This window comes from Rattus norvegicus, chromosome Y (assembly GCF_036323735.1).
Source record: "Rattus norvegicus strain BN/NHsdMcwi chromosome Y, GRCr8, whole genome shotgun sequence".
Taxonomy (NCBI): domain Eukaryota; kingdom Metazoa; phylum Chordata; class Mammalia; order Rodentia; family Muridae; genus Rattus; species Rattus norvegicus.
In genome coordinates, this window is record NC_086040.1 from 168,215 (window position 1) to 189,170 (window position 20,956).

At 37.8% G+C, this 20,956-nt stretch overlaps 1 protein-coding gene across 2 annotated transcripts in view; it reads right to left on the bottom strand.

The window, feature by feature from the left end:
* Positions 1 to 19,910, bottom strand: part of Zfy1 (zinc finger protein 1, Y-linked) — a 41,363-nt gene extending 21,453 nt beyond the window's left edge. The window contains exons 1-4 of one of the 2 annotated variants that reach the window (XM_039100725.2): positions 19,800 to 19,910; positions 19,625 to 19,702; positions 17,630 to 17,774; positions 10,375 to 10,462 (exon numbers count right to left, since the gene is read on the bottom strand). In XM_039100725.2, coding sequence (XP_038956653.1) covers positions 10,375 to 10,435 — 61 coding nt within the window. In that variant the 5' untranslated portion in view covers positions 10,436 to 10,462; positions 17,630 to 17,774; positions 19,625 to 19,702; positions 19,800 to 19,910. Of the gene's footprint in view, positions 1 to 10,374; positions 10,463 to 17,629; positions 19,703 to 19,799 lie in introns of both variants that reach the window. The other variant, XM_039100724.2, reaches the window with a different exon arrangement.
* Between the last annotated feature and the right edge of the window lie 1,046 nt (positions 19,911 to 20,956).

Consider the following 20,956-nt stretch of genomic DNA (forward strand, 5'->3'; position numbering starts at 1 on the left):
AAAGTGGACATAGAAACAATAAAGAAAACAGAAATGGAGGCAAACCTGGAAATGGAAAACCTAGGAAAGAGGTTAGGAATTAAAGATGTAAGAATCACCCACGGAATACAAGAGATAGAAGAAAGAATCTTAGGTGTAGAAGATAACTATAGAAGAGACTGACAAAATGGTCAAAGAAAATTCAAAATATAACTCAAAACATCCAGGAAATTCAGGACACATTGAAAAGACCAAATCTAAGAATAATTAGAATAGAGGAGAATGAAGATTCCTAGCTCAAAGGACTTGAAAACGTTTTCAACAAAAGCATAGAAGAAAAATTTCCCTACCTAAAGAAAGAGATGGCCATAAAGGTACAAAAAGCCTACAGAACACTAAATAAATGGGACCAGAAAAGAAAATGCTCTCATCACATAATACTCAAAATACTGAATGCACAGAACAAAGAAAGAATATTAAAAAGTTGCAAGGGAAAAGGACTAAATCACACCAGACTTCTCAACAGAGACTATGAAAGTCAGAAGAGCCTGGTCAGACGTCATGCAGACCCTAAGAGAACACAAATGCCACCCAAGGATACTAAACCCAGAAAAACTCTCAATTAGCATAGATGGAGAAACCAAAATATTCCAGGAAAAAAATTGAAACAGTATCTTTCAACCAATCAGCACTACAGTGGATCCTAGAAGGAAAACTCCAATCTAAGGAAGATACCTCTACCAAAGAAAAGACAAGATATTAAACATCTCCCAACAAAGCCAAAAGGAGAAAACCACAAGCACATAACTATGTACAAAAACATAACAGGAACCAACAGTCATCTCTCTATAATATCTCTCAATATTAATGAACTCAACTCACCTATAAAAAGACATAAGCTACAGATTCAATGCAATCCCCATCAAAATACCAATCCAATTCTTCAAAGAGTTAGACAGAAAAATTTGAAATTCATCTGGAATAACAACAAACTCAGGATAGATAAAGGTATCCTCAACTATAATAAAAGGACTTCAGGTGGAATCACTATCCCTGAACTCAAGCAGTATTACAGAGCAATAGTGATAAAAACTGCATGGTATTGTTACAGAGACAGACAGATAGACCAATGGAATAGAATTGAAGACCCAGAAATGAACCCACACACCTATGGTCACTTGATTTTTGACAAAGGAGCCAAAACCATCCAATGGAAAAAAGATAGCATTTTCAGCAAATGGTGCTGGTTCAACTGGAGGTCAACATGTAGAAGAATGCAGATCGATCCATGCTTATCACCCTGTACAAAGCTTAAGTCCAAGTGGATCAAGGACCTCCACATCAAACCAGATACACTCAATCTAATAGAAGAAAAAGTGGGGAAGAATCTCAAACACATGGGTACTAGAGAAAAGTTCCTGAAAAAAAAACACCAATGGCTTATGCTCTAAGATCAAGAATCGACAAATGGGATCTCATAAAACTGCAAGCTTCTGTAAGGCAAAGGACACTGTTGTTAGGACAAAGCGGCAACCAACAGATTGGGAAAAGATCTTTACCAATTCTATATCAGATAGAAAGCTAATATCCAAAATATGCAAAGAACCCAAGAAGTTAGACTCCAGAGAGCCAAATAACCCTATTAAAAATGGGGTTCAGAGCTAAACAAAGAATTTTCAGCTGAGGAATGCCGAATGGCTGACAAGCACCTAAAGAAATGTTCAACATCTTTAGTCATAAGGGAAATGCAAATCAAAACAACCCTGAGATTTCACCTCACACCAGGGAGAATGGCTAAGATCAAAAACTCAGGTGACAGCAGATGCTGGCGAGGATGTGGAGAAAGAGGAACACTCCTCCATTGTTGGTGGGATTGCAGACTGGTAAAACCATTCTGGAAATCAGTCTGGAGGTTCCTCAGAAAATTGGACATTGAACTACCTGAGGATCCAGCTATACCTCTTTTGGGCATATACCCAAAAGATGCCCCAACATATAAAAAAAAAGACACATGCTCTACTATGTTCATAGCAGCCTTATTTATAATAGCCAGAAGCTGGAAAGAACCCAGATGCCCTTCAACAGAGGGATGGATACAGAAAATGTGGTTCATTTACACAATGGAATACTACTCAGCTATTAAGAATGAGGACATCCTGATTTTTGCAGGCAAATGGCTAGAACTAAAAATGGCATCCTGAGTGAACTAACTTAGACCCTAAAGGAAATGCATGTTATATTCTCACTAATAAGTGGATATAAGCCAAAAATAAATGTAAAAAGGTGAACAAGCTGAAGGGCCCAAATGAGGACTCTTCAATCCCACTTGGGGAGGGAGAAGAAAGCAACCACAAGGGGGTTGGGAGGGCAGGACAGGGGAAAGAAAGGGGGTGAGGGTTGGGAGAGAGGTAAACATGATCTAGTATTGAGTGGAGGAAAAGGCCTTAGGGCCAACAGAAAGTATGGAAATAGGGTGACCTTGGGATGAAAGAGGATGGGTGGACCCTCTTAGAATGTACTAAAAACCTGGAAAGTGAGAGACTGTCAGGACTCAAAAGGGTTGGACCCATGCCCTACAGCGGGGACAGGGAACTCATAGGTCTACTTCCAGCAGAAAGACAGGGCATCAAGTGAGGGATGGCATAGCTATCCCACGGCCAAAGCTCTGAGCCATAATTCTTGTCTGAAAGAACTGCAGGGACAAAAATGTACAAAAGCCTGAGGAAAAGAAGGTCCAGTGACAGGCCCAAAGTGGGATCCAGCTCAGGGGGAGGCCCCAAGGCCTGATACTTACTGAGGCTATGGGGCCCACACGAAATGGGACCTATCCTAACTGGCCTCTGAAATACCTGGCATGCAGCTGAAAGAGTCAGATGCACATATGTGCACCCAACCAATAGACAGAACTGCTGACCCCTCTGGTTGAATTAGGGAAAAGCTGGAGGAAGCTGAGGAGGAGGGCCACCATGTAGGAGGACCAGCAGTCTCAATTAACCTGGACCCCTAAGATCTTTTAGACACTGGATCACCAACCAGGCAGCATACACCAGCTGTGAGGAGGCCAACCAACACATATTCAGCAGAGGATTCCCAGATCTGGGTTCAGTCAGAGAAGATGCACGTAACCCTCAAGAGACTGGAGGACCCAGCAAGTTTAGAGATCTAATGGGGTGGGTAGGGTGGGGACATCCTTGTGGAGATGGGTTGAGAAGACAGGGTTTGAGGAGGGTAGGGGAGGAGTTATGGGATGTGGAACAGTGAGGGGTTGGGGGGATGGACCAGGATGGGAATAATATCTGGAGTAAATAAATAAAAAAATAAATAGGAACTGAACCAGTTCCACAGCTCCCTGCACCAAAATTCTGTGGGGGAGAGAGGTGGACCTTCTGAAAAAGAAACAGTCCTGAAAACTCAGAGAAGAGTACTCTCTGCCCATATTCCTGACCAAAGAGGAAAGCACCTAGTACCCTCTGTGCCCTCTGGGGAATCAGGGGCAGGACCCTTCATGTTTCTGCTTATACCAAGAGTTGAAAGCCAGTTGACAGGAGTGCCTACACACCGGAGAGCAGAAGTAAAACCAACTTTTCTGCACCAAGCAACCTGTCTGGAGGTTTCAGGTCACACAAACCCAGGAGCAGCTCTCTGTTCCCAGATCTGGCTGAAAGAAAACAGGTCTAAGATGGATGAAGCAAAGAAGTGCAGGCTGACAGGAGCTGGATGTAGATCTCTCCTGAGAGACACAGCCAGAATACAGCAAATACAGAAGCGAATGCCAGCAGCAAACCACTGAACTGAGAATGGGACCCCCGTTGAAGGAATCAGAGAAAGGACTGGAAGAGCTTGAAGGGGCTCGAGACCCCATATGTACAACAATGCCAAGCAACCAGAGCTCACAGGGACTAAGCCACTACCTAAAGACTATACATGGACTGACCCTGGACTCTGTCCCCATAGGTAGCAATGAATATCCTAGTAAGAGCACCAGTGGAAGGGGAAGCCCTGGGTCCTGCTAAGACTGAACCCCCAGTGAACTAGACTATGGGGGGAGGGCGGCAATGGGGGGAGGGTTGGGAGGGGAACACCCATAAGGTAGGGGAGGGGGGAAGGGGATGTTTGCCCGGAAACCGGGAAAGGGAATAACACTCGAAATGTATATAAGAAATGCTCAAGTTAATTAAAAAAAAAAAAGAAAAGAAAACAGGAGTGCTGACACACAGGCCACTGTCAGAAACAGCAGGACAAGCTAACACCAGGGACAACCTGATGGGGAAAGAAACTAAGCAACAGAAACCAAGACTACTTGGCATCTCCTACCAAAGCAAATACTGGATATCCAAACACACCAGAAAAGCAAGATTTGGACTTAAAAAAAATCACATCTTATGATGATGATAGAGGATTTAAGGAGAACATAAATAAGTCCTTTAAATAAATTCAGGAGAACACAGGTAAACAAGAAGGTAAAAAAAAAATCCCTTAAAGAATTACAGAAAAACACAGGAGAAGGAATTGAACAAAACCATCCAGGATTTAAAAATGGAAATAGAAACAATAAAGAAAGCACAAAAGGAGACAACTCTGGAAATGGAAAACCTAGGAAAGAGATCAGGAGTCAGAGAAGCAAGCATCACCAAAAGAATACAAGAGATAGAAGAGAGAATCTCAGGGGCAGAAGATACTATAGAAAACATCAACAAAACCATGAAAGATAATGTAAAACACAAAAAGCTCCTAGCCCAAAACATCCAGGAAATGCAAGACACAATGAGAAGATCAAACTTAATAATAATAGGTATAGAAGAGAGTGAAGATTCCTCAACTTAAAGGTCCAGTAAATATCTTGAACAAGAACCTCAAGAAGAACATGACTAGGGTTGGGGATTTAGCTCAGTGGTAGAGCGCTTGCCTAGTAAGCGCAAGGCCCTGGGTTCGGTCCCCAGCTCCGGAAAAAAGAAAAAGAAAAAAGAAAAAAAAAAAGAAGGACATGACTATAAACATACAAGAAGCCTACAGAACTCCAAATAGATTGGACCAGAAGAGAAATTCCTCCTGTCAGGTAATAGTCAAAACACCAAATGCACAAAACAAAAAAAGAATATTAAAAGCAGTAAGGGGAAAGGGTCATGTAACATGTAAAGGCAAACCTATAAGAATTTCTCTCACCAGAGACTATGAAAGCCAGAAGATCCTGGGGAGAAGTCAAAGAAAACACAAATGCCAACCCAGGCTACTATATATAGCAAAACTCTCAATTAACATAGATGGAGAAACCAAGATATTCCATGACAAAACCAAATTTAAACAATATCTTTCTACAAATACAGCAATATAAAGAATAAAAGATGGAAAACTCTAACACAAGGAGGAAAACTATACCCTTGACAAAGCAAGAAAGTAATATCCTTGAAATAAAACCAAAAGAAGAGAGACACACAAACATAATTCCACCTCTAAATACAAAAATAACAGGAAACAACAATCACTATTCCTTAGTATCTCTCAACATCAATGGACTCAACTCCCCAATAAAAAGACAAAAAATAAAAGACTGGATATGGAAACAGAACCCAGCATTCTGTTGCATACATCTCAGGAAATACATCTCAGAGACAAAGACAGACAGTAGCTCAGAGTAAAAGGCTGGAAAACAACTTTCCAAGCAAATGGTCTGAAGAAACAAGCTGGAGTCACTATTCTAATATCGAATAAAATCAACTTTCAACCAAAATTTATCAAAAAATGTAAGGAAGGACACTTCATATTCATCAAAGGAAAAATCCACCAAGATGAACTCTGAATCCTAAATATCTATGCTCCAGATGCAAAAGCACCTACATTCATAAAAGAAACCTTACTAAAGCTCAAAGCACACATTGCACCTCACACAATAATAGGAGATTTCAACACCCCACTCTCATCAATGGACAGATCATGGAAACAGAAATTAAACAAAGACATAGAGAAACAACAAGTTTATGAACCAAATAGATTTAACAGATATTTATTTATAGGACATTTCATCCTAAAACAAAAGCATATACCTTCTTCTCTGCACCTCATGGTACTTTCTCCAAAATTGACCATATAGTCAGTCACAAAACAGGCCTTAACAGATACAATAAATTGAAATAATCCCATGCATCCTATGAAATCACTATGTAAAAGGCTGGACTTCAATAATAAGAAAATGACAAAACGCCCACATACACATGGAAGCTGAAGAATGCTCTTCAATGAAAACTATCCAATGATAACTTGATCGGGAAGAAATAAGGAAATTAAAGACTTCTTAGAATTTAATTAAAATGAGGTACAACAAACCCAAACTTATGCGAAACAATGAAAGCTGTGCTAAGAGGAAAACTCATAGCTCTGAGTGCCTCCAAAAAGAAGCATATATCAGCTTGACAGCACACCTAAAATCTCTAGAACAAAAAAAAAGCAAATACACCCAGGAGGAGTAGAAGGCAGAAAATTATCAAATCAGAGCTGAAATCAACCAAGTAGAAACAAAAAGGACCATACAAAGGATCAACAAAACCAAAAGTTGGTTCTGTGAGATAATCAACAAGATAGATAAACCCTTAGCCAGACTAACCAGAGGGCACAAAGAGTGTATCCAAATTACAAAATCAGAAATGAAAACGGAGACATAATAACAGAAACTGAGGAAATTCAAACAATCATCAAATCTTACTAAAAAGGAGGCTATAGTCAACAAAACTGCAAAACCTGGAGGAAATGGATAATTTGCTAAACAAATACCAGGTACCAAAATTAAATCAGGAACAGATAAACCATCTAAACAATCCTATAACTCCTAAAGATATAGATCAGTTATTAAAAGTATCCCAACCAAAAATAGCCCAGGGTTTAGTGCAGAATTCTATCAGACCTTCATAGAAGACCTCATACCAATACTATCCAAACTATTCCACAAAATTGAAACAGATGGAGCACTACCGAATTCCTTCTATGAAGCCACAATTACTCTTATACCTAAACCACACAAAGACCCAACAAAGAAAGAGAACTTCAGACCAATTTCTCTTAGGAAAATGCTCAAGAAAATTCTTGCAAAACGAATCCAAGGACACATCAAAACCATCATCCATCATGATCAAGTAGGCTTCATCCCAGGAATGCAGGGATGGTTCAGTTTATGGAAATCCATCAACATGATCCACTATATAAACAAACTCAAAGAAAAAAAACCACATGATTTCAATAGATGCTGAGAAAGCATTTGACAAAATTCAATACCCTTTTGTGATAAAAGTCCTGAAAAGAACAGGAATTCAAGGCCCATAACTAAGCATAGTAAAAGCACTATACAGCAAACCAGTAGCTAACATCAAACAATATGGAGAGCAATGTGAAGCAATCCCATTAAAATCAGGGACTAAACGATCCTGCCACACTCTCTCCCTACTCATTTAATATAAGACTCAGAGTCCTAGCCAGAGCAACTGGACAACAAAAGGAGGTCAAAGGGATACAAATTGGAATGGAAGAGATCAAAATTTTGCAAATATGATAGTATACTTAAGTGATCACAAAAGTTTCACAAAGAACTACTAAGTCTGATAAACAACTTCAGCAAAGTGGCTGGGTATAACATTTACTCAAACAAATCATTAGCCTTCCTCTACTCAAAGGATGAACAGGCTGAGAAAGAAATTAAGGACATGACACCCTTCACAATAGTCTCAAGTAACATAAAATACCTTGGTGTCACTGTAATGAAGCAAGTAAAAGATCTGTCTGACAAGAACTTCAAGTCTCTGAAGAAGGAAATTGAGGAAGACCTCAGAAGATGGAAAGATCTCCCATGCTCATGGATTGGCAGGATTAATATAGTAAAGATGGTCATTTTACCAAAAGCGATCTACAGATTCGATGCAATCCCCATCAAAATACTAATCCAATTCTTCATAGAGTAAGAAAGAGCAATTTGCAAATTCATTGGGAGTAACAATAAACCTGGGATAGGGAAAATTATCCTCAACAATAACAGAACTTCTGTGGGAATCACTATCCCTGATCTTAAGCAGTATTACAGAGCAATAGTGACAAAAACTGTATGGTATTGGTACAGAGACAGACAGATAGACCAATGGAATAGAATTAAAGACCCAGAGATGAACCCACACACTTAAGGTCACTTGATCTTTGACAAAGTTGCTGAAGCCATCCAATGGAAAAAAGACAGCATTTAACTAATGGTGCGGGTTCAACTGGAGGTCAGCCTGTAGAAGAAAGCAAATCCATCCATTCTTATCTCCCAGTTCAAAGCTCAAGTCCAAGCAGATCAAGGACCTCCACATCAAACCAGATACACTCAAACTAATAGAAGAAAAAGTGGGGAAGAGCCTTGAACACATGGACACTGAGGAAAATTTCCTGGGAAAAAAACCACCTAAGATCAAGATCAAGAAATTGACAAACGGGACCTCATAAAACTGCAAGGCTTCTGTAAGGCAAAGGACACTATCAATAGGACAAAATGGCAACCAATAGATTAGGAAAAGATCTTTACCAGTCCTACATTGGATAGAGGGCTAATATCCAAAATATACAAAGAACCCAAGAAGTTAGACTCCAGAGAGCCAAATAACCCTATTAAAAATGGGGTACAGAGCTAAACAAAAAATTCACAGATGAGGAATATAGAATGGCTGAGAAACACCTAAAGAAATATTAAACATCCTTGGTCACCAGAGAAATGCAAATCAAAACAACCCTGAGATCCCACCTCATACCAGTCAGAACGGCTAAGATCAAAATCTCAGGTAACGACAGATGCTGGCAAAACATGGAGAAAGAGGAACACTCCTCCATTGTTTGATTTATTGCAAACTTATACAACTTCTCTGGTAATCATTCTGTAGGCTCCTCAGAAAAGTGGATATTGCACTACCTGAGGACCCAGCTATACCTCTCCTGGGCATATACCCAAAAGATGCCCCAACATATAACAAAGACACGTGCTCCACTATGTTCATAGCAGCCTTATTTATAATAGCCAGAAGCTGGAAAGAACCCAGATGCCCTTCAACAGAGGAATGGATACAGAAAATGTGGTACATCTACACAATGGAATACTACTCAGCCATCAAAAACAATGACTTTATGAAATTCATAGGCAAATGGTCGGAATTGGAAAATATCATCCTGAGTGAGGTATCCCAAATCACAGAAAAACACACATGGTACCCATTCACTGATAAGTAAATATTAGCCCAAAAGTTTGAATTACCCAACATACAATCCACAGACCACATGAAGCTCAAGAAGAAGTGAAATCAAAGTGTCACTCCTTTCTAAAAGGGGGAACAAAAATATTCATAGGAGTGGATATGGAGCAAAGTTTGGGGGTTGAGGATTTAGCTCAGTGGTAGAGCGCTTGCCTAGCAAGCGCAAGGCCCTGGGTTTGGTCCACAGCTCTGGGGCGGGGTCGGGGGGAGAGTTTGGAGCAGAGACTGAAGTACCTGTCATTCAGAGCTTGCCCCACATATATTCATATATACATATATACAGCCCATATATATATATACAGTCACCAAAACTAGATAGGATTGAGAAAGCCAAGAAGACACAGCCAGATCATTTCAAATAGAGAGGAGAATGCTAGCTGAAACCACTGAACTGAGAATGGAGTTGGAGGAATTAGAGAAAGGATTGAAGGAGCAGCGGAAGGGACCTGCAACCCCATAAAAACTACAATGCAAATCAACCACAGCTTCCAGGGACTTAACCACTACTCAAAGACTACATATGAACAGACCCAGGGCTCCAGCTGCATATGTAGCAGTGAATAGCCTTGTTGGGCACCAATGGAAGGAGAAGTCCTTGGTCCTGCCAAGGTTGGACCTCGTAGTATAGGAAAATGTTGGGACTGGGGGAGGGGTTAGAATTGGAACACCCTTATAAAAGAATGGAAGGGAGATGGGATAAGGGGCTTATGTCTGTAAAATACCCCAAATCAGAACTAGTAGTATTTAGTTGCATAACTTGTACATATCAGAATAAGTGAAACTGAACCAGTTGGATGATTTAGCAGAGAAAAGCATCTGCTACCAAGCTTTATTATCTGGGATTCCTGAGACACATCTAGTAAAGCAAGCAATCCTGCTTCTTTACTCACCACAGGTGCCATGGCATATTCATGCATATGAACACATAATTTGTAAAAATAAATAAATAAATAAAAAATAACTGAAACTAGCAGTAAGACTTGAATACTGATAGTATAACTGACAGAGTTACCAATAAAAGTTCAGCCAATACTAAGGGAATTTTGTACGAAATGATATAAATAAAATCTGACAACAAATTTTGTTGAAATAATTCTAAATCTAATTTAAGAATCAGAATACTCAAGAAATATTATACCTATTCCATCAAACAATGAGTTTTCTTCCTGTGGAGTCAATTCAATTTCTTCTTCATCCATGGCTTTCAGTTCTGACTAAGTCAGCTCCTAAACCAGGGAATAAATATCAAATATTGATTTCTTCTATATTACATATTAAAATGTCATCATGTTTACATATCTGAAGCACTCATTTTCAATAACCCATCAACTGCAATAAAAAGGAATACATAAGAAAACACTATAATTAGAAGTGAAACTAAATCAAAGTACTCTTTATGATTTTGCTATTTTAAACATTCCAGGAAGTAAGTCCTAAGTTTTTTTTTATTTTAATCTTAAGAAAAATTCAAATTTTACATAGAAACAAATATTACATTTTTTCAAAATAATATACAGAAACATCTCTTAGAGGAAAGTTCCTCTTGTCTACCAATGGCAACTCAATCTTATACCTATTTTGTATATTCCTAGTAAATTTTGGCAAAATTTTATTACATCTATAAATTTACAATAGTTTTTAGTCTTGCTAAATTATAAATTCAATTATAAATTTCACATTATAAAATGGTAAAACGAAATTCCTAATTAAGATATGTACACAAACGGTCCATCCTAATTGACCTTCTAATTACCGAAAAAGTATATTTGTAAGAGTCTCTGCTTTTGCTTTAACTATATGGACCATAAATGAACTGATACCAGATATAATAAGTATAATTCATGTCTGAAACAAAAAAGACAATAAAGTCTTTTTGTACCTATTTACATAAGTGTCACTTTAATGCTTGAAGTAATTTTCTAAATTTGGTTTAGACTATCGTGAGAAATAGCCAGTTTACATAGACAAAATTAAATACAATTTTTTATATTCTGTTTTAATATAACATTGAAGATGTCTACTTTTTCTACAAATACATTATTAACCTTCTTACATTTACCCAATATTTACCTTAAAATTTTTACTTTTGTATGTCTTATATAGGCATAAGTACCAAAGTATTAGTGTTCAGGTCAGAGGACAACTTGTAAAAAGTGATTCTCACTTTCAAACATATTAGTACAACTCACATCACCAGGATAGTTGTCAAGGGCATTTATAAAATGAGTCATACATCTTATAAAAACTTTTTATAGTACATTAGATTCAGGTCGTTGTTGTTGTTTGGTTTTCTGAGACAGTGTTTTATAAATCTAAGGCTATCTTATTTTGTGGTGACCAATTACCTTGATCTTCTTATCCTCTGATAATGAACTCTGTGGTGCAGAAATTTTCGGGCATAAGTCATTATTCCCAGGGCCTTATGGATGCTAAGTAGGTACTTTACCAAATAAATTGCATCGCAGTTCAAATTCCTGTTTCAAACTAAAAGCCAGATAATTTTTTGTCTGAACTACCAGTCCTCTCATAAGACCTTGGTTTAAAAATAGGACTAATTTTTAAAATATCAAATGCTGTTTGTTATCTTGCTTGTTTTTGGCCCTAACTTACTTAGAGCCTTTTCAACTTTTTTCCCTTTTAAGACAGGATTTCTCTGTGGAGCCCTGACTGTCCTGGAAGAATAGGCTGGGCTTGAACTCAAGAGCTACATCTGCCTCTGTCTCATGAGTGCTGGGATTAAAGGCATACACTACAAGCATCCAGCTTTAGAGCCAGATTCTTAATATTTCAACAATACAAATTCAGATTTATTCACATACTTTTTCTCATTCATCCTGCCTTCTAAAACCTAAGAGACTGGGCTATCTTCACCTTTCTAATGCCTCATGACTATACCTTGTACTTTCTCATAAGGTCTTATCTATTATACTTTATACTTCTTATTTTAGGGGAATCTAATAATATTCTCCATTATACTTATTTCCACCCTGTATCTTATAAATTCCATATACAATATAATGTAAAATACATGTAAAACGAGTGAATTTTCTAAAACAAAATTTAAATAATGAAAATATTTAAATGAAAATAATAAAAAAATTTCCATTTAAAATGTTTAACTTAATTCAGCCTCAGACTGTATCTTGTATTCTGAGATGTATCCTCAAGTCATTCACCATAGTTCAAATAACTGTTCTTTGTTTACTTTTACTCTTCAGAGAAAAAGAAAAAAGAAAAATTGCAGGTGCCAAAAAAGAAATAAAAAGGGATCACCAAGATTTCTAAGGTACTTATTATGATTCCAAGTATGAACTTTGACCCCAGGAACTACATGATAAAAGAATTGACTCCTGTATGTTAATCTTTGACTTTTACATGTGTATTTACAATGGTATATACATACTCATATGCAACACATGGGTTTGTGTGAACATACTAATACAAATAAATGTCAAAATAAATAAGTGAAATTGAAAAAGGCTCAGTAATAAGAATACATATTGCTTTTGCAAAGGACCTGACTTCAGTTCCTAGTATGAAAACTGCCTATTAATTTCAGCTCTAGGGAATCTGATTCTACCTCTGGATTCTGCTGACATATGCACTTCTGTAAAAATCCTTTTCAATAAAAGATAATTAAAATAATAAAAATCTTTTAGAAAATTGAAATACAGTGTCTCTCTAAATTCACAATTCTATACTTGGTTCTTTTTTTTTTTCTAATAAAAAGTCTATATTATCATATGGGATCAATTCCCATCCCCCAATATGTTTTTTCCTTCTCTATGCAAACAATAAAAACTGCTAGTAAAAATTTTCTTTCTTCTGAGTTTCCATAGCAACTAACCATGCCTTAGTTTTTAATAGAACTTTCCTTGGTTACATATGTTGAAAATGGTAAAAGCCTTTCTAAAAATACTTTTTAACGGATGATCAAAATGTGAATGCTTCACTCCTTCTTTAAATGAGGAAAAAGAATACCCTTGGCAGGGAAGGGAGAGGCAAAGATTAAAACAGAGACTGAAGGAACACCCATTCAGAGCCTGCCCCACATGTGGCCCATACATATACAGCCACCCAATTAGACAAGATGGATGAAGCAAAGAAGTGCAGACCGACAGGAGCCGGATGTAGATCGCTCCTGAGAGACACAGCCAGAATACAGCAAATACAGAGGCGAATGCCAGCAGCAAACCACTGAACTGAGAATAGGTCCCCCGTTGAAGGAATCAGAGAAAGAACTGGAAGAGCTTGAAGGTGCCCGAGACCCCAAAAATACAACAATGTCAAGCAACCAGAGCTTCCAGGGACTAAGCCACTACCTAAAGACTATACATGGACTGACCCTGGGCTCCAACCTCATAGGTAGCAATGAATAGCCTAGTAAGAGCACCAGTGGAAGGGGAAGCCCTGGGTCCTGCTAAGACTGAACCCCCAGTGAACTAGACTATGCGGGGAGGGTGGCAATGGGGGGAGGTTTGGGAGGGGAACACCCACAAGGAAGGGGAGGGGGGAGGGTGATGTCTGTCCGGAAACCGGGAAAGGGAATAACACTTGAAATGTATATAAGAAATACTCAAGATAATAATAAAAAAAAATAAATAAATAAAAATACTTTTTAACCTCCAGAATCTAAAGTTTTCCAGATACTACAATCATGTAAACAATATATTTTGATTTTTAAAACTGTATGTTTGGAGATGGAGTGACAGCTTGGTGCTTAAGAGCATGTACTGTACTTTCAAAGGATTCCAGTTTGGTGCCCAGAAACTATGTCAGGAATGGTGGTTCATGGTTATCTGTTACAGATATCTGCTTCAGAACATCTAGCATCCACTCATAGGTTCCTTGAGCACCCTCACACATGTGAAAATGCCCATAATAAGACATATGTGCACACAAAATAAAATAATAACCCTTTAAAAACAAATATTGATTTTATTCATTTTTGAGAAAAAAATATGTTTTATGCTATCCAATGCTTTCAAATAAAAAGTTCTGGACTAGAATGTTAATATTTGGTGCAGGAAAAGAATGGCTCAGTTCTTAAGAAAAATGTACTGCTGAGGAATATCAAATGGCTGAGAAACACCTAAAGAAATGTTCAACATCTTTAGTCATAAGGGAAATGCAAATCAAAACAACCCTGAGATTTCACCTCACACCAGTGAGAACGGCCAAGATCAAAAACTCAGGTGACAGCAGATGCTGGTGAGGATGTGGAGAAAGAGGAACACTCCTCCATTGTTGGTGGGATTGCAGACTGGTACAACCATTCTGGAAATCAGTCTGGAGGTTCCTCAGAAAACTTGACATTGCACTACCTGAGGACCCAGCTATACCTCTCTTGGGCATATACTCAAAAGATGCCCCAACATATAAAAAAGACACATGCTCCACTATGTTCATAGCAGCCTTATTTATAATAGCCAGAAGCTGGAAAGAACCCAGATGCCCCTCAACAGAGGAATGGATACACAGTGGAATATTACTCAGCTATCAAAAACAATGACTTTATGAAATTCATAGGCAAATGGACTGAACTGGAAAATATCATCCTGAGCGAGGTAACCCAAACTCAGAAAAACACAGTTGGTATGTACTCACTGATAAGTGGATATTAGCCCAAATGCTCGAATTACCCAAGATACAATCCACAAACCACATGAAACTCAAGAAGCAGGATGATCAAAGTGCAGAGTCTTCAGTTCTTAAAAGAGGGAACAAAAACATCCATAAGAGGGGATATTGAAGCAAAATTTAGAGCAGTGACTTAAGGAATGGCCATTCAGAGCCTGTTCCACATGGCGCCCATATATATACAGCTACTAAAATTAGATAAGATGGATGAAGCTACGAAGTTCATGCTGACAAGAACCAGATATAGATCTCCCCTGAGAGACACATCCAGAGCATGCCAAATACAGAGGTCAATGCTAGCAGCAAACCACTGAACTGAGAATAGGACCCCCTGCAGGGGAATTAGTGGAAGGACTGAAAGAGGTAAAGGAGCTTGCAACCCATAAGAACAACTATGCCAACCAAGCAGAGCTTCCAGGGACTAAATCACTACCCAAAGACTATCCATGGATTGACCCATGGCTCAAACTGCATATGTAGCAGAGAATACCCTTGTTGGGCACCAATGGAAGAAGCAGCCCTTAGTCCTGCCAAGGTTGGAACCCCCAAGTGAAAGGAAATGTAGGGGGAGTTTGAAGGTGGTGGATGGGAATGGGAACACTGTTATAAAAGAAGGGGAGGGGAAGGGGGCTTATGCACAGGATTCTGAGAAAGGAAATAACATTTGAAATGTAAATAAAATATCTAATAAAAAATAACATAGATAAATTTAGCCTTTACCTGTCATCAAAAAGAATTCATTTTACAACAGAAGGATATTACTACAGAAAACCAGAACCAATCAAAATGCAGTCATGATACATCTTCAAAACACTTCCACACCTGTTTTGGAAATATTGTGGAAAAGAGCCTAAGGGCTAGAGGATCAGAGTTTGCTCAGAAACTATGCCTTCTAGTAATATCAGAGCTACACCCATAATGTATCACCAACATGACTGCCCAATTATGAGCTAAACTAGGATGCCACCAATGGACATACCAAAGTGTCTGGGTATAAGGCCAGGAGGTCAAAACCAAACCCAAATAACTACAGGCAATAGACAAAAGCTAAGATTAGGTTAGGTCTTCTCCAGCAAAGAGAAATTAGTAGTCCAGTGACAAATAGTCAGCCCTGAATACCTATATACAAGTAACATTAAACAAACTTTTCTGGTTTTATATTCATACAGACACACACACAGAGACCAAAGACATGCACAAGTAATAAAAATGAAAACTTAATTTGAAGGATAACATGGGGTAAATGTGAAAGTTTGAAGGAAGGAAAGAGGAAGTAGAAATGTATATAATTATCTTAAAAAGAAAAAACAGGTGTGCTTTATTTTTTATGTGGGACAATCTGTATTAAAATATGCATATTCTCTTAATTTTCACCTAAGATAGTATCAACTCAATTTTCAGTTAAAGATATTAAATAGTAAATAGTAAATAGTAAATTCACAAAGAACAAAAATCGATCTTCTTTTACATTTCAACTATATAATACTTTTTACTCTCGTTTTAAATCCTACACAGTATTTTCTATTGATTTATTTTATACTGTGTAAATGTTCATATAAGTCCTGGCAGTTTAAAGGTTGTAGAGAAAAGCAAAATGCTTATTAAAAATACTTTTAGCATATCACATGCAGGAAAGCCTCAACTTTGAGACCAGGATGATTTACATGTGTTGGAGCCAGCAAACACTATATTGAAAAAAAAAATCAAAAACAAATATAAACAACTAAGAAGGTCAAATAATTGTTAGTTTCTTATTTACTTATTTAACCTTGGAGACCAGGAAAGAATTAAATACAACTGAATGGCTCTCCAAGTAAAATTAATTAGTCAATCTTAAAATATTTGCTAATCATATACAATATATGTAGCCTTCTAATGAAAACAGGGGGCTTAGGGTTATCTCCTTTTTCTGCCCTATATGCAATTCAACTACATAATGCTGAAGGACATTTTTTTTTCGGAGCTGGGGACCGAACCCAGGGCCTTGTGGCTGAAGGACATTTTAAGCTGGATCAAAAATAAGTAAGAAGGGTTGGGGATTTAGCTCAGTGGTAGAGCGCTTGCCTAGCAAGCGCAAGGCCCTGGGTTTGGTCCCAGCTCCGAAAAAAAAAAAAAAGAAAAAGAAATAAGTAAGAAAATAATTTAGATGCTGTTTAATCTATTGAACTATACTAACAACTAATTACTAGATTGTATGGAAAATTTCCCCTTTTTCCCCTCATTTTTGAAACTAACCCCAAATTCTGCTTTTCAAAATAAGGATTTTAATTAAATAAACAGTGAAAAACAGCACCTTGAGGGATCTCAATCCATAAATCTGTAAGTGTTTGCCTGAGTTTGAGTCCTAGATCTACCATAAAAAATAACAGGTTATGTGGCACACACTTGTGATCCCAGATCTGGAAAGGTGGGGCTTAAATTAGCTAGTCTGGCCTACTTGGAGAGATTTTGAGAGTCTGTCTCAAAAAGCAAGATAGATAAGCACCTATGAAACAACATCTGAGTTATATTCTACCTCTCCATACATACAGACCATTTACATGTTTCCATACACATATGCACCTGCATATACACATACATACAAATCACCATGATTTGTCAAATTAGTAAGATCAATGTCTAATGAACTAATCTATTAATTTCTCCCAATTAATAAGCTCTCTGAACCTGGTAAAAAAATTATAACTTGAACAAAAACAGTTAAAATAAACATGTAAGCATTTTTGTAGAAATCTTTTAAAGCATATTCTTACCTGACATAAAAAGTATGCTTCTAATTTTATCTTAATCTTGCATATTCACAATGGCTGTACTGGAACACCTTTTGCTTCTGTACTGTGCAACATGTAATTTTTCAGTTTAAATTTCTTCAGCTGCCAAGATATCAAGAAACTACTTCTACAGTCAACAAACAGAATAAATTAACAAGTGCCAACAAATAACACATTTTTAACTTGCTTCTAGTCTGCCTTTTGCAATGCCCTCTTCTAAACCATGGTCTAAATGACTTAAGAATTTTGTTTTACTTGAATAGCTCATGAAGTATCACTACTTTAACTTTGCAACCTAAGAAAACAAAAAACTTTTTTAAAATCACAAAACTGTGAAATAAGCACTCATTCACATTATTTTTGAAACTTTGTGACACCTAGGTCATCCTTAAATTAAAGCATGAGCTCTAAAAGTTTAAGTGAGAAGTAATAAAAGATTATATGATTAGGAAGACTTTAAGGTACAGTGAAACTTATTGTTTTTATTAACTTATTTCTGAACAATTAAAGAAACTTTTCAAATTATCCCTGTAGTTTTGACAATGATAAATTTACTAATTCAATGATAATTACTTATGCTACTTTAAAGAACACAGTTATCCTCTAGAAGAGATTACCACTTAAAAAGCAATATTCTTAGCAAAAAAAAAAATTTCCAGTAATAGCATTATCACTATCTAGCTCCCATTATCACTCAACTTTATCACACCTGCAATAGATCCAGAACTGGTTTTAGCCAGGACTATGTGAATATCAAACAAATCTTGTGACATCTTTCATAACTATAGGTCTTTTGGTCTAAATGTATACAGTACTTCTACCTATAAATCAACTCTAGACAAACTAGATTTGTTCTCAGAAGAGATTTCTGTCTGTTAAATTATTTCCTCTACTCCTCTGTCTACTTAGCAAAACCTTTCCCATCCTTTAGTAACCTTATGAAAAGGCCTTCCTATTTCAGAACCATTTCCTTGATGGAAGATTTCTTTTCCGGTGAAATTTCAGCACAGAACTTTCAGAAGACAGATACATGCTGAATCTTTTTTCATAGTGAACAAACACAGGATTCCGATTTTCCAGCAAAATACGTAAGTATGTAAAAGAAAAAAGTGCTTTGAGTAAAGTTAAGACTTTTCAAATGAAATAAACAATCTAACATTAAACCACATATATATGCATTACTTTAAATTCTTAAAATACATCTTTTTCCCAAAGACTTCGTCAAAACAGTAAGACTTTAAACAGACCTATTGAAATAGTTTTCAATAAATTGGAAAACTGAGTTTTACTCTCCCCCATCTCGAGCTTCCTATTTGAGGTTGCACTTCTGTTTTACAGAACTGAACCAGCAACTTTCTTTCTATAAAGTTGTGCTTTTAATGTTAGTAGCCACATACTCCAGGTAAACAGAGTGAACCAGTAAGATAGGTACTGCTGTAAACTGGGCACAGTTAACAAATCAATTCGGTGTACCTGATGTACACCGCTGTACAGTATCACTTGTTACAGTAAGCTCTACTTCATCTACTCACGGCCTACAGAGGGACTTTCCCTCCTAATCCAACATTAAAAACGGTGGTGGCTCCCTTTCCCTTCAACTCTCAATCATCTCTGGTAACAGGCGCCAAACAGCCGCCATCTTGCCTCACGACCACGGATTTCACACCCTCTCCTTTAGTGGGCATGCGGGGCTGTAGCCTTTACTGGCAGCCTTCACCAGGCCTCACTCCCGCACCATAACTGAGGAAGAAGGACCTCTCTGCCTCTACCGGACTTCTCTTGCCCAACCCCTGTCCGTAAGCACAGCGGTTGTGGCTGTGGAGCTGTTCGCGGCCTAACTGCGGCCTTCTCCAGCCTACACAATTAAGAGGCCTAGCAGAGATTGCCAACTTATGTACTATACTAGTAAAGCAGGCCAGAAACCGCACAGAGTGAGTTCACACGAGACTCAAGGCTGTGACCCCATCCAGAACTCACCAGACCAGTGTAGAGGAGTGGGCAATGATGACAAGTGATGCAGACCAACCTATCCCAAAGTACTGGACCCGGCTCTAGCTGAGGGAAGGAAGGAAGAGGGACGTTAGTAGCTAACAAAAAGCAGTCCCACTCTCACAGTGTGGACAGACAACCAACCGTTAACACTTAAACTCACCATCCGAACCAGAACATCGGAAATTGAGTAACCGCTGCCCAGAAAGCTGGAGGAATGGCGGCCAAGAACGCCGCAAAATGAAAAACGGCCGTTTGGCTCACGGTCTTTACGTTCTCTCTCCACGCCCCACCCACCTAACCCCTGCCACGCCACGCCCCCTTCCTGCCCCCCCCCCCCCCCCCCCCCCCCGCCGCTGCACTATTTCCTTTCGCAACTGTACTGCCTAGATCCCTCGCTCCCTGTCTTGTGCTGCAACTACAAATGGAGGGCAGGAACAGGAAGGTATTGCCCTATTCTTAAGCACCACCATACCAATGGGTTCTGAGTTTTCTTCTGCTTCTAAAGGCATATATTACATACATAATTTATTTTAATATATAGGTATATACATATATATACACATACATATTCTGCCATCTTACTTAACCACTGCTTGCTTGTTCAATGACTGTGTAAATAAATATATTATTTATTAAAATATATTCTATATAAACTAATATGTGTATTATATAGTTACATTAAAATATAATAAAATAATGAAAATAATCATATTAAAATTATATATATTCAGTGGTTAAGTGAGATAACAGGAGGAAAATGAGCATATGGTTAATATTTTGAATAACAACTACATAAGAAGGGACTCAAGATGAGTGTTCTAGATTGCTCTCAAGACTCAACTGATGATGGGTCTGACTTTAGAATCATGGTCTAGACATACTATGATTAACAATCCTTAGCTAAGAATAAGTTCCTGCTGATTCCTAGGTTTTTCTCTTTTACACAGTAACGTACTTTGAAATTCACTTTAAATGATCTAGTTTCTAACCATTACATTCCCTACTGTGTTTTGGTCATCTGAATTAAATTATTGATTCTTGTTAAGATATATGTTAATGTTTCAGACAGACCTAATATTTAGTAGTCCATTGTATTGGTTCAAGGAGAATGTGTTCCATCTGGGAAATTTAATTTTAAGGATGTCAGTGTTTGGCACATGGCCTCCAATCTCAGTAGTCCCTTTTTGCAGCATTTGTAAATCTTTGATTTTTCTTTTCTTTTGTTTGTTTGTTTGTTTGTTTGTTTGGAGCTGAGGACCGAACCCAGAGCCTTGCGCTTGCTAGGCAAGCGCTCTACCACTGAGCTAAATCCCCAAC